Below are 13,082 nucleotides of genomic sequence, written 5' to 3' on the forward strand. Positions count from 1 at the left end.
ACTGGATGTTCTTCTGGAAGTTTGACTCTTTCGGGGGTGACTTTGCTGTGCAGGTAACTTGTGACTAGCTCAGTGCTGCAGGGAAAGTTCGAGATGATGTTCTGTCTTCATGGTACATGTTCAAGCCTTGCTCTTTCTGAGGCTTGTCTAGGAACAGTAAAAGACAGCACTGGTTAGTGATGGTGTTAGACTCTTAGCCAGCTTTTCCTTACTACACCTGGTGTAGCTGCAGAGCCACATCCTTCTGCTAGCACTCTGTCCTGTCCTCTGCTGTCTCTCCTTGTCTCACACCTAACCTTGCCTTTCTGGGAAGTGAGAAGCTTACCTCAGGGGATAAAAAGTCACCCTTCCCACAAGCAGAGTCTCAGAGGGGAGGGGTGAACAGAGAAAGGGTCACTGATTGCAGTGCTGGGGAGCAGAGGATATAGGAGCTTTGGAGTGCTGTAGCCCTGGGCTTTGGCTGAAGGAATCCAGACCACCTAGCAAAGAGGTGGGTAGAGATTGCCTGTACTCCCCTCTGACTTCTGATTTCCAACCTGCCCTGCTATCCCAATGCAAAGAACTGAGCAGCAGGGCTCCATCACAGTCCAGCAAACCTTCTTCACAGGCTAAAATCATTTTAGCTGGCACGGTGGGAACGTGGTAGGAGGTGTGAGTGCTTTCTAAGCCCTAAACCAGCCTTGCAGTATGGCTGTCTGTCCTTCCCTTTCTGGTATCATTCCACCTCTGGGCTGTTCTGCAGCCTTGTCTACGTTAGCATGGCAAGAGCAGGTTCTCTCCTCCTTAACAACTGCAGAAAAAGCAGGGGGAGAATAGATTTGGCACAGAGAGCACACAGTTTGTCAGACAGAAAAGTGTTTGGGAGCATCCCATCTGTTCTCCAGGAGAGGTGGCCTAAATCTGAGGTACAGCGCACTGCTACTCACAGAAGTTGGGTGCCACTGGCTGCAGCAGTGCAGACAGTGAGTGTGGGGCACATTAAAATCAGGAGCCTGCCAGTGTTGCTAGTAAAAAGTGTCTGGCCTGTGCTCCCTGACACAGTGGTGTCTCGATGGGATTGCTGCTGTAAGCAAGGCAGGAGGCTGGGGTGGCTGCCTCGCAGGCGCTGGCTGATCCTCGGAGCAGCACAAGTACCTCTTCTCGTTCAGCCCCAGGCTCCTGGTACTGAGTGCCCAGGATTTGAGGCTGTCAGTGCTGTACGAGGCTTCCCGCTGTCTCCCAGCTTCCCCAGTCAGTTCTGTGTGGTGCTGTGCCAGGGAAGCGCTGAGCTGTGGTGTCTGCCTGGGAACCTTTGCCTTAGCTGTGTGTCCAGGGCAAGAGTGGATTGAAGTGCTTTGGTTTATAAATAAACAGCACTGTGGCCAAGGTAGATTTAAGCAGAGCTGGCAACAGTCCTGCTGGTGAAGGGATGTCCTTACCACATGGGCTGCTATTGGACTTCCTGTTGCATGCTAATCCCTTAAGCCTGCTTTGGCTCTGTTAATTTTCCTTCTTTCCTTTTTTCCCCGATGGGCTGTCTCAGTGGCACGTGAATGCCAGTGCTCCTTGGCCAAGCTTGTGCCTGCAGCTGGGCCAAGAATCCAGGCTGCCTTCCGAGCACCAGGTACCATGTGGCAGGGCCCCAGGGATGGTGGTACCTGAATGTGTCCAATTCTCTCTGTCTTACAGGCTCTGCAGTCTGCGCCTGAAGAAGCTCACAGTGCTGAAAGAGCTGGACAAAGAGCTGAGCTCTGTGCTCATCGCTGTGAAGATTCAGGTAGGCTCCTCTCCTTGCTGCTGCCTCATGGCAGCAAGCCCATCCTTGTGCTGTGAAGTGCTGGTCTGCATGTCCCTCGCTTTGTGCCAGCCCCTTGCTTCTGTCATGGTTAGCAGTCCTGGGGAGGTGTTGGCTCTCAGGCAGGGGGAAATGATTCCCTGGAGATAGCAGCAAGCTGGCTGGTGCTGAGACACCAGTGAGGCCTCTGTACCGGGGCAGTGTGTGTGTGCCTTGCATCCCTGCCTGTCTCAGCCAAGGCCCTCCTCTCAATCTTGGGAGTTTGGCATTCCCTGCCCCACCATTCCTCACCTTTTGGACAAGCTCAGGGCTGGGTGGTTTATGTTGGTGTCCTCCATCTCCTCTTCCCAGGAGAGTGGAGGGTGGGGAAGGAGGGCAAGGGCTCAGCTGCTCCTTGCATGACTTCGGCTGACATTTGCACCTTGTGTGAGCTCACTGCTGCATCTGCTGTCCCCTCCCTTGCTCTGTGCATCCCAGCTAGGCCTGGTGCCTCTACTGTGAGTCAGGCAGAGGGGAGAAAGGAGGATCTTTGCCAGCAGGAGGATAGGGAGTTTGCACACATCCTGGTACGTATGATCCTCCCTCCTTTCCTCTGTGGAGCTGGTGATGAAGAGATGGATCTCTCTGGGTGCAGGCACATCCTTTCTGCTTGTCAAAGGACAGCATGGAAGCAAGATGCCCCTTGAGTGTGCTGTCCTCACCACAGCTGCCCTTAGCCCAGCTGGGATGCTGGTGTCCTTCCTTCGTTCTTGTCAGCTGGCAGACAAGCTGCTGATCCCTTTGAAAGCATCATGGGGGCGGGAGCTCAGCGGCTTTGTGCTCTCACGGAGCTCTTCTTTATGCCACACACACATTAGGATCTAAATCCTGGATTAGTGCTGGAAGCTGCAGTATTAGTGAAGCTCTGGGAGCCAGGGTTTGCCTTCATGGCAGACCTGATACGCTCACCTCAAAGAGACTGAGAGCAAGAGGTGTGAAGGGCATGGCCAGGAGCAGGCTGCGGTTCATGCGCTCCTGCTCAGTGCCCGCCTTTGCTGGCCTTCCCGTCGGTGTCTGTCTGTCAGGAGAGCTGGAAGCACTCAGCTTCTGGCCCCAGACCTGTGTCCCCTTGGTGCAGGCTTTAGCAGGGGAACAACGTGGCTCCTGGAAATGCCTGAGTCATCTGTGCTGGGCCACAGGTGACAGCAGCACAGGACTGGGGGGATGGGAACCAGCTAGAGGCCATCAGTCCTGTATGACTGGGATGGCCAAACTGATCCCTGGCTCCTTGTGCTTCCTGCACTGTCAGCCTAACATATCTGTGCTTCTCTGAACTGGGAAACGTTGAGCTCCTGTGCAGCCCTTTTTACTGTGGGTCTGCCATGTTCTGAGTCCGTCTGTCCTCAGCTGCCTTCTCTCCCAGGCATTGCAAATGGGAGGCTGTGCAGGGGAACTCCAGCTCTAACAGGCCACTTCCATCCTGGCCACATCACAGCCTTGCACTGTGTTTGCAAAAGAAATTGCCAGGCTTTAGCAGTGACTGTTTGAGGCCACAGGGACTGTAGAAGGAACAGAGGCTTCATTCAGGGTCTTAATTTAACCATGGTCCCCTCCACTCTGCGTGGCCACGTCCCTGTGGCTGTATGCTGGCATAGGCTCCCTGCAGAGCTGAAGAAAGCTGGAGGATGATCCTTCTGCCCACATTACCCTGTGGCTTGACACTCGTTGTAAGACTTGGGTGGATTTGTGAACCTCCTCAGGTTGCTTCCACCTCCCTGACCAGCCACCTTGGCAGGCTTCTAAACTGCTGAGCCTCTCTGGATGGAAGGCAGATGGCAGCTGAAGGCAGCTTCAGCACAACCTGCCCACAGAGTGGTCTCAAATGGATCCATCCCTCCTGCTCCTCTCCTAGGTAACAGATGAGTCATGCTAGCAAGAAGCTGTTTGAAGGCTGCCCAGTGAGTGCTGCCATCTCCATCTTTTGGATGGGAACAGCTGACGCGTGTAATTTGTGGAGGAGCTCTAAGTTCCCAAGGGGGGAGCTGAGGACTAGTGGAAAGAGGAGCTCTGTTTTCTCTCATTTCAGTAGTGCCTCTGTTGGGTTCAGCAGGTTTTCCTATCAGGAAGTTGCTGCTCTGAAGGACAGACCACATGCAAACAAAGTTCTGACCCTGTCTGAGTGGGGCTGGTGCCAAGACAGCAGCCCCAGTGCTGGCAGGACAACCTGCTCAGTGAGTGTATGTGACCTAAAGGGTGGTGTAAACCTGTCTAGAATGTCCGATCTCACAGTCACAATGCCCTTCTGGTCTTAAAAGGGAGCTTCCAAGTGAGGAGTGTGCCCTGGGGAGACCACACCTGCAACACTGTGTCCAGTTCTGGGCTCCCCAGTTCAAGAAGGGCTCGCTGGAGAGGGTATAGAAAAGGGCTACAAGGGCTGAGGGCACTGGAACATCTCTTTGTGAGGAAAGACTGAGGGAGCTGGGTCTTTTTAGTCTGGAAATGAGCAGACTGAGAGAGGATCTCATCAATGCTTAGAAATACTGAAAAGGTGGGTGTCAGGAGGATGGGACCAGGCTTTTCCAGTGGTGCCCAGTTGACAGGACAAGGGGTAACAGACACAAGCTTGAACATAGGAAGTTCCCTCTGAACATGAGGGGGAAACTTCCTTAATTTAAAGGTGACAGAGCACTGAAACAGGCTGCCCACAGAGGTGATGGAGTCTCCATATCTGGAGACATTCATAACCCTCCTGGATGTGTTCCTGCATGATCTTCCTTGGGTGAACCTGCCTTGGCAGAGGGGTTGGACTCAGTGATCTTCAGAGGTCCCTTCCAACCTCTATCATTCTGTGATTGCAGTGAGATGAAATCTGGACTAGTGTGAAAAAGGGAACTTACTCTCATGCTACCAATGGGTTTAAGCTTTTATCCCTTTGTAGTTTAACAGCCTGGGTGTGTTAGAGTGTTTCCTTCAGTGTACTGTTCAGCATGGCATTAGATCCATAGGCAGCCACCTGCCGAGGCGTGGTAGCTGAAGGTGGTGTGATGGAAAGATGTTGCTCTCCCTCAGCAGAGAGAGTTCCTGTCTCAGAAACACCCAGTCTGGAGCTGTGAGCAGAGGGAATGGTCGAAGAAAGAAGAAAACAAGCTTCAGCACTGGCAGAGCTTTCAGCTGCTGTGACAGGTGCTGTGGGAGGTATGCAGATCCTCCTGCCAGGGCTTGCAGGATGTGGCTCGTGACTCGGGGTCAACTCTTGGTGCTGCTCTAGAGGGATGATGCTGGAGGCCCCTACATAGTGAACCAGAGTGCAGGCTACAGATCAGGCCAGGCTGAGCAGCTGCATTGCCTCTGCCCGGCCTGCCTGCTGCAGACACTTGGACTTTTTGCTCCTTCTTGAGAGGCATGGAAGGTACAGGTGGGTTTCTGTCTGCACCTCACTCGTGCCTTGTGTCTGATCTTTTTGCAGCTAGGTGTAGGATTTTCCTGTCCTGCCTGAGCAATCTCAGTCATCCCCTGAATGTGCTGATGGTACTTAATGGGCTGTTCTCTCCCCAAGTGGCCTCAAGTTGCACTCCAGGAGGTTTAGTTTGTAGATTAGGAAAAAATTCTTCACCAAAAGGGTCATTGGGTGCTGGAACAGGCTGCTCAGGAAAGTGGTAGAGTCACCCTGGAGGTGTTTGGGTGAGGAGCTTAGGGACATGACCTAACAGATGTGTGCAGGGAGGTGTTAGATTATGGTTGGACTCAGTCACCTTAAGGTCTTTTTCAACCAGGTGATCTTGTGTGATTCATGCACTTTTAGCTGTGTGGTGCTTTGCTATCTCCCTTGGCCTGGTCTTCTAAACTATGTTAGTGCTCTTCTTTTCCAGGTTTTGTATCCTCTTCTAACCTCACTTCTGCATTTTAACCAGAACCATCCAGACAGATTTGTACCTGAAATTGAGGGAGTTTTACCTTGCAAACTAGACCTGTGCATCAGCCATTGGAATTATCTCCCCTGGGAAGTGTTCAAATCCCCAAGAGCAAAATGGAATGCTGAACCATCTTATCTAGACCATGTTTTTGCCCAAAAGGTTTGGATCAGATGATCCTTGAGATTACTTCCAACCTGGTATTCCATTTCTTTACAGACCATGCACTCTGTATAGGAGTGAGAGCTCCTGTCTGTTTTCAGTCTATTATGCAGTGAAGATTTATGACCACCACCTCTCCTTGCTGCTTTTCACTTCCTTGAAAGTCTTTGTCAGCTGTGATCTTCACTGTTACAGGCTGATGCTACATCTTCCTGCTGGTGATGCTCCACTGTTCTCTGGAGAGATTTGGCTTCCTTGGCATGACTCCAATTGCAGATCAGCTGAGCTACATCAGGTGCTCAAGGCCGTGTCCACTTAAAGTTTTAATTTCTCAAAGATGGAGAACTCTGTTCTGTGTCCAAGGTTTGACCACACTCAGAGGAAGAAAAAGAAAACTCCCAGCATCTACTGGTAGTTTCCTATGGTTTGGCCCATTCTTGTGGCCCTTTGCAATGTCCCTGTGCACCTGAGAGTTCACTTCTGTCATCTCTACACTCCTGCTATATGTCTGTAGGCATCAGTAAAGTATCCCTTCACCCTCTCCTCTTCCAGCTGAACAAACCCAGTTGGGCCCTCCTTGTATGTCCTGTACACCAGCCTCTGACCATCCTGATATCATCTCTTGGACTTCCTCCAGTCTGTCAATGTCTTGTACTAGGGAGCCCACACTAGTGGTGTCTCTAGTGCTGCACAGAGGGAAGGAATCCCTCTTCTCTGCCTTCACATTTGCTGAGGCTGAGATGGTTGTAATTGCTGCAACAGGACATGCTGCTGATGTAGGGGCATCTTAAAGTCCTCTCAGCATCCTTGTCCCTTTCTGCAGAGCCTGACTTGCTGTCTGGGGTTCTTCCTTGGCAGATAACTTGTTGCAGGTCCTAGGAAAGAAGAAGTTTGATTTTTGCCTTTAAGAATCTCATGAGGTTTGTGTTGCCCTTACGAGAAATCCCAAATCTTAACTGCCTGTAGCTGATCAGCAAATAAAAACTTCCCAGATGCCACTTGCTCAACTGATTCATTGGAGCAGTGATAGTTTTTGGTGGGTTGTGGTTTGCTCCTGAAGGTGATCAGTGTTTCCTGCTGGCTATGCTGAGTGCTACCCATTTCATGGAACCTGGCATACCTAGCAGGCTGAATTTGAGCTTTAGGTAGTTACCTTGCTGAGGGGACTGCACCTCATGTATGGATTCAATCCAGCATCAGTAAGTTTGCAGATGACACCAAGCTAGGAGCAGCTGTGGAGCTGTTGGAGGGTAGCAGAGCCCTGCAGAGGGACCTGGCCAGGCTGCATGGGTGGGCAGAGGCCAAGGGGATGAGACTGAACAAGGCCAAGTGCAGGGTTCTGCACTTTGGCCTCAACAACCCCAAGCAGCTACAGGCTGGGGACAGAGTGGCTGAGAGCAGCCAGGCAGAGAGGGAGCTGGGGGTGCTGGGAGAGAGTAGCTGAAGATGAGGCTGCAGTGTGCCCAGGTGGGCAGCAGAACCAATGGCATCCTGGGCTGGCTCAGGAGCGGTGTGGGCAGCAGGACAAGGGAGGTTCTTCTGCCCCTGTACTCAGCACTGGTCAGGCCACACCTTGAGTGCTGTGTCCAGTTCTGGGCTCATCAGTTCAAGAGAGATGTTGAGGTGCTGGAAGGTGTCCAGAGAAGGGCAACAAAGCTGGTGAGGGGCCTGGAGCACAGCCCTGTGAGGAGAGGCTGAGGGAGCTGGGGGTGTGCAGCCTGCAGCAGAGGAGGCTCAGGGCAGAGCTCATTGCTGTCTACAACTACCTGCAGGGAGGCTGTAGCCAGGTGGGGGTTTGGTCTCTTCTCCCAGGCAAGCAGCAACAGAACAAGAGGACACAGTCTCAAGTTGTGCCAGGGCAGGTCTAGGCTGGATGTTAGGAGGAAGTTGTTGGCAGAGAGAGTGATTGGCATTGGAATGGGCTGCCCAGGTGAGGTGGTGGAGTCACCATCCCTGGAGGTGTTGAAGCAAAGCCTGGCTGAGGCACTTAGTGCCATGGTCTGGTTGACTGGACAGGGCTGGGTGCTAGGTTGGCCTGGATGATCTTGGAGATCTCTTCCAACCTGGTTGGTTCTGTTTCTATGATTCCCCTACAATGCACAGCTTTAAGACTTTAAGACAGGGTTCTGGGCCATCTCATTTCAGCTATGCTATTACCTAGAAAGGTTGGACCAGGTGGTCCTTGGAGTCCCTTCCAACCTGGCAGTCCTGTGATGTATTAGCGGTGCAGTGTCTAGGCCTTTTTCTATCCCATGCCCTAAGTGTTATGCTCCGTGGTGCCCTGGGAGCTGATCCTCTGGCTAAGCTTAGGCAGTGATCTTTCTCTTTTCACGTGAGCCCTAGATCTCTCCTAGGGCTTGAGTTCAGCCAGGGTGCAGCCTGCTGGATCATTGCACCCATAAAGAACTGTCCCAGACCTAAAACGTGTTGCTGCTCAGGTGTCTCTGAGCACTGCTGCTGCTCCTTTCAGCCTGGCTCGGGAATGTCTTTGGAATATCTCTGTTATGAGGAAAGGCTGAGAGACCTGGGGCTGTTTAGCCTGGGGAAGAGAAGACTGAGGAGGAATCGTATTAATGTTTATTAATATCTGAAGAGTGCTGTCAGGAAGAGGCCAATGTTCAGTGGTGTTCTGTGATAGGACAAAGGGCAGTCGACAAACTGGAGCACAAGGGAATTCCACCTCAACATGAAGAAAAACTTCTTTGCTGGAGCACTGAGCAGGCTGCCCAGAGAGGTTCTGGAGTCTCCTTCTCTAGACACTTTGAAGACTCATCTGAATGTTTTCCTATGTGACCTGCCCTAGGTGATCCTGCTCTGGTGGGGGAGTTGGGCCCCTTCCAACCCCTACCATTCTATGATAAGGAAGCAGCCTTTGTCCTAGTCCTTACAGTGCCATGTGGGCATGCACTGGGGTTTCACGGAGGGCCACAGCCTAGAGTTGGTGCTGGTTGTGTAGCTTCCACAGCGAGGACAGTAACAAGAGCGGGACAGCAATGTTTATGAATCAGTCTCTCATTGGACACCCCACCCAGGCTGTCCTCATCTTTCCTTTGTTGAAACTGTCCCCAGAAATAGCATCTTTAAGAAGAATAATTGCACCAGAAGGTGTCTTTTTGATGAAAGGAAGGATCTTTGGTGGATAACCTCAAATGTGCTCAAGTGAATGGCCACTGTTATCTTGACCACCTCTAGTTTCTCATTAGAGAAGTGCTCAGGAAGGAAGAGTCAGCATGTTCTTGGCCAGGGAAGCTCACAGATGGTGAAGGGGATGAGCCTCCGCCTCTGCTTGTTTTCTTCTTTAGGAAGACCTTTCACAGGAAAGCCTCACTGCTGGCACAGTTACTGGAAATGTGTTGCAGGCAGCTCAGACTGGGCCTCTTGGAGACACAAGGGAGGGTTTTGCTAGAGTTTGCCTTTGCTTGGGTACTGGTGAGAGCTGTAATGCTGCATGACTGCAAAATGAGGAGCCTCTCTTGCCTCCCTTCCATAGGTTGGTTGGTTTTTTTCCTTGCTAGCATAGGTAACAGCAGCCACAGGTGCAAGAAAAAAACCTTGAAACAGCACCAGCCAGGGTTGAGGAACCTGCTGAGGGTCCCATCAGCAAGCTTCTTTGGTGTTCTCTGGGTGCTGAAACATCCCTGTGCCCATAGCCATCCTGTGATTGCAGAGCAGATGCAGCTCTGGTCCTTTTATGATGCCACCAGCATACTTCTGTCACAATGCCTGGGGCTGCTGTCCCATTTGCAGTGGAGATGAAGAGCTGGGGTCTCTAACCACACCAAGGCTCTAACCTCACGTAACTAGTCAAATCTGGGCTTTGTCTAAGTTGCTGAAGGGTCTCTGGCCACAGCCAAGTTAGGATCCTGCTGTTCACAGCATCTGACAGGATCCAAGGGAAAGGAGTAAGGATGCAGGGAGGTCCTGAGAAGGGGTAACATATATAAGATGGGACTCAGTTCCTGTGGACTTCTGCACCTACTTGGTTAAGCTTTGATGCATCTGCTCAGTGGCTCACAGTTTAAATTAAGGAGCATGCACAAAAGCTGTGAAAAGTGATTGGTAGGCCAGAATAGCTGTTCCTATCTTCTTGTCTCCCATAATCAGTGTCTCAGCTTCCTGGGCCATTCACAGGGAGGTGGGCAACACTGAGCAGCCACCATAGGCTATTTTATACTTGGAGCTGATCTCACAGTCCTGTGGGCATGGGCCTCTGGGGAGGTGTGAGAGTTGTGCCACCCTGCAACCAAGAGAGCCAAGATGCTTCAGCTTAGCTGTGTGCATCTACCAATCTTGTTGTAGGGTTCAAAGCGAGTCCTGAGATCGAATGAGTACATCCTCCCACCCGGCGGCCTCATGGAGACTGAGCTGGAGCTGACCTTCTCGCTGCAGGTACCTCGTGCTGCCCGGTGCCCTGGGCTCCCTGGCGCTCCCCCACCTGGCATTTCTCAGCAAGCACGGCTTTGGGGCTCAGCCTCTGAGGAGGGACCCCTCTGCTTGCCCGTGCTCAGATCATAACAGCATAGGTTCCTGCTGCTGGCTAGCTGCTCCCTTGCTCCAGGGGTTGTTTTGCTGGGCATGGGGGTTTGAAGGGTGATGCAGAATGTAGGTGGCCTTTGAGCGGCACCTCAAAACTCAGCATGTCAAATCCTGCTCTTCTTCAGCACTTAGGAAGAGTTTTCTACCTGTGTGTCACGTTTAGCCCTCTGCCATCTCTCCTGTGCTTTCCTTTCCCAGTACCCACACTTCCTCAAGAGAGATGGCAACAAGCTCCAGATCATGCTGCAGCGGAGGAAGAGGTACAAGAACCGCACCATCCTGGGCTACAAGACCCTCGCAGTGGGCATCATTAACATGGCTGAGGTACAGGGTGTTGGGAACAGAGGGGAGCTCTGCCTGACCCTGTGCCAGTGCTGGGAGGAAGCTGGGCCAGCTGGCAGGCACTGGGCGCTCTGGCTCGCTGGCTGCCTGTGAGACAGGGGGCAGACTGCCAGCTGTCAGGGTGCCGCCCTGTTAGGAGGCCTGTCTGTCTGCCTAGGTGATGCAGCACCCAACAGACGGTGGGCAGCTCCTGGGTCTCCACAGCAACATGAAGGATGTGAACATCCGTGTGGCTGAAATCAGCATCTACTCCCTGTCCAGTCAGCCCATCGACCACGAGGACGGGAACGTCCCCTCGGGCCCTAAAATCAAAGCTTCAGGTGCGTTGAGTCTCCTCACAGAGCTGAGGGCTGGCATCTGCTACAGGGCAGGGGTGACAGCCTGCGCCCCCAGGTGCCTGCCAGCAGTGCCAGTCGTGTCAGTGGGGCCATGCCAGGCGCCGTGCTTAGCTGTGGCATCTGCACTGTCTGCTTTCAGATCGCTCCCCAGACATTGATAACTACTCTGAGGAAGAGGATGACAGCTTCTCCTCAGAGCAGGAGGCCAGCGATGATGCTGTGCAGGGCCAGGTAAGGGAGGCCTGACGAGGTGGCTTGTGTGGCTGAGTGGCTGAAAGTTGCCCTGCAGAAAAGGCCCGGGGGGTGCCGGTTGACAGCTGGCTGTACGTGAGCCAACAGTGTGCTCAGGTGGCGAAGGCCACCAGCATGCTGGCCTGGACCAGAAATGGTGTGGCCACTAGGCCTAGGAAAGTGATCGTGCCCCTGTACTCAGTGCTGGTGAAGCCACACCTCCAATACTGGGGTCAGTTTTGGGCCCTTCACCACAAGAAGGGCATCGAGGTGCTGGAGCATGTCTAGAGAGCAGCTCTGATGAGGAGTGGCTGAGGGAGCTGGGATTGTCTGGAGAAGAGGAGGCTGTCTAGCCTGCTGCATAAAACTCCTGCTGAGTCCTCTCCATCTCCCACTGTGATTCTCTCCCATCTCCCTGTGAGGAGAGGCCAGAGGCTGCCCTCCTTCTGGCAGACAAAAGATTTTAGGGGTAAGTACAGTCTGAGTCAGAAAATGATTAGAGGTGGCAGAGCCAGCCCAGGCCCGTGATGAGCTGTGCCACTGCTCTTTGTCGTTCTCTTGTGTGCTGCTTACACTGGAGGCCAAAAAAGACTGGTGGTAGCATGCTGGGCAAGCACAGGGACAAACCTCTGTTCAGGGCCCTCCATATTACCTGCCCCACCATGCTGGGCCCCGTGCGCCTAGGACCTGCTGTGTTGTTGAGGCTGGTCCCTGGAGGAGCACTTCTTGTGAGCCCAGGTGCTGTGCCCTCTGACCTGGCCCTGGACAGGAGAGAGCAGCAGAACAGCACACAGGTCACAGGGAGGCTGGTGAGTGCGGAGAGAAGAGCTCTGGGTTGTCAGAAGGGCTGCTTCAGAAAGCTGCTGTCTCTCCTCTGAATCTTGCTGGTTCTTGTCCCTCTGGAGGCACCTGTGGGCAAAGGCACTGGGAAAGGTCTAGGGGAGGACACTGCTAAGGAGAGAGAAAGCTGCACAGAGAGGGGCGTGAGAAGCAAGACTCTGGGAACAGAGTGGACCAACACTTTACCAAATGAGGGGCAAGTGTAGGCCAGGGAACTTGGAGGAGGTGTTGCTCTGATGTGCTGTGACTTTTTGCCTGCAGGATCTGTTTGATGAAGAGGATGACTTGAGGAAAACCAAGAAGGCGAGGCGGAAAATGATCCGAACCACGTCGATGACCAGAGTAACATCAACATTTACTACATGCTCAAAGGGATGGAAGGGATCCACTTTCTCCCCTTCCTGCGTGGAGGGAGGGAGGTTGGAAGTGGGGGTGCTGGCACTGCTGCAGAACAGAGGAGAGAGTTCTTGGCTCTGAGAAGGGACCAGCTTCTTGCCGTTAATGAATTAGCTTGCTGCTCAAAGCTGTACCCCAGCTCGTGGTCTGCACTGGGTTTAGTCTGGCTTTGTATCACTGGTCATCTGTGGGCAGCACAGTTTTGAGTTGCTGCTGTGGCATGATATCTTCTCTTCCCCTCACTAAGGAAGGATAAGGTTGGTGCAGGGAAGAGTGACCTGCTAGCAGCTCTGCCTCTCGGCAGAAGGGAAGAGCTGCCTTGCCAGCCCAGCCCACTGCTCTCTGAGCATCTCCTTATCCCCATCCGCTTCAACCCTGAAGGTCCCTGGACACCTTTCTGAGCTTGTTCCCCATCTTCTCTTACTTGAAGGCAGCATTCTCCAACCAGATGGTCTGTGGAGAAAGGGGAACTAAAAGGAGAGGAAGTGCTGTAGGAGAGTCTGAGTCCTCCCACCCTCCCTCATACAGCCACTTCTTGCAGAGCCCACATTTAGTCCAAATCCTGCAGCAAAT

At 52.9% G+C, this 13,082-nt stretch overlaps 1 protein-coding gene across 2 annotated transcripts in view; it reads left to right on the forward strand.

The window, feature by feature from the left end:
* LOC135186708 (phosphofurin acidic cluster sorting protein 2-like) overlaps positions 1-13,082 on the forward strand; it is a 74,311-nt gene that overhangs the window by 48,739 nt on the left and 12,490 nt on the right. For both annotated transcript variants that reach the window (XM_064164677.1, XM_064164678.1), the window contains exons 2-7: positions 1,669-1,756; positions 10,126-10,215; positions 10,561-10,686; positions 10,862-11,024; positions 11,182-11,273; positions 12,375-12,455. In XM_064164677.1, coding sequence (XP_064020747.1) covers positions 1,669-1,756; positions 10,126-10,215; positions 10,561-10,686; positions 10,862-11,024; positions 11,182-11,273; positions 12,375-12,455 — 640 coding nt within the window. The remainder of the gene's footprint in view (positions 1-1,668; positions 1,757-10,125; positions 10,216-10,560; positions 10,687-10,861; positions 11,025-11,181; positions 11,274-12,374; positions 12,456-13,082) is intronic.

The sequence above is a fragment of the Pogoniulus pusillus genome, chromosome 25 (assembly GCF_015220805.1).
Source record: "Pogoniulus pusillus isolate bPogPus1 chromosome 25, bPogPus1.pri, whole genome shotgun sequence".
In the NCBI taxonomy this organism is placed as follows: Eukaryota; Metazoa; Chordata; class Aves; order Piciformes; family Lybiidae; genus Pogoniulus; species Pogoniulus pusillus.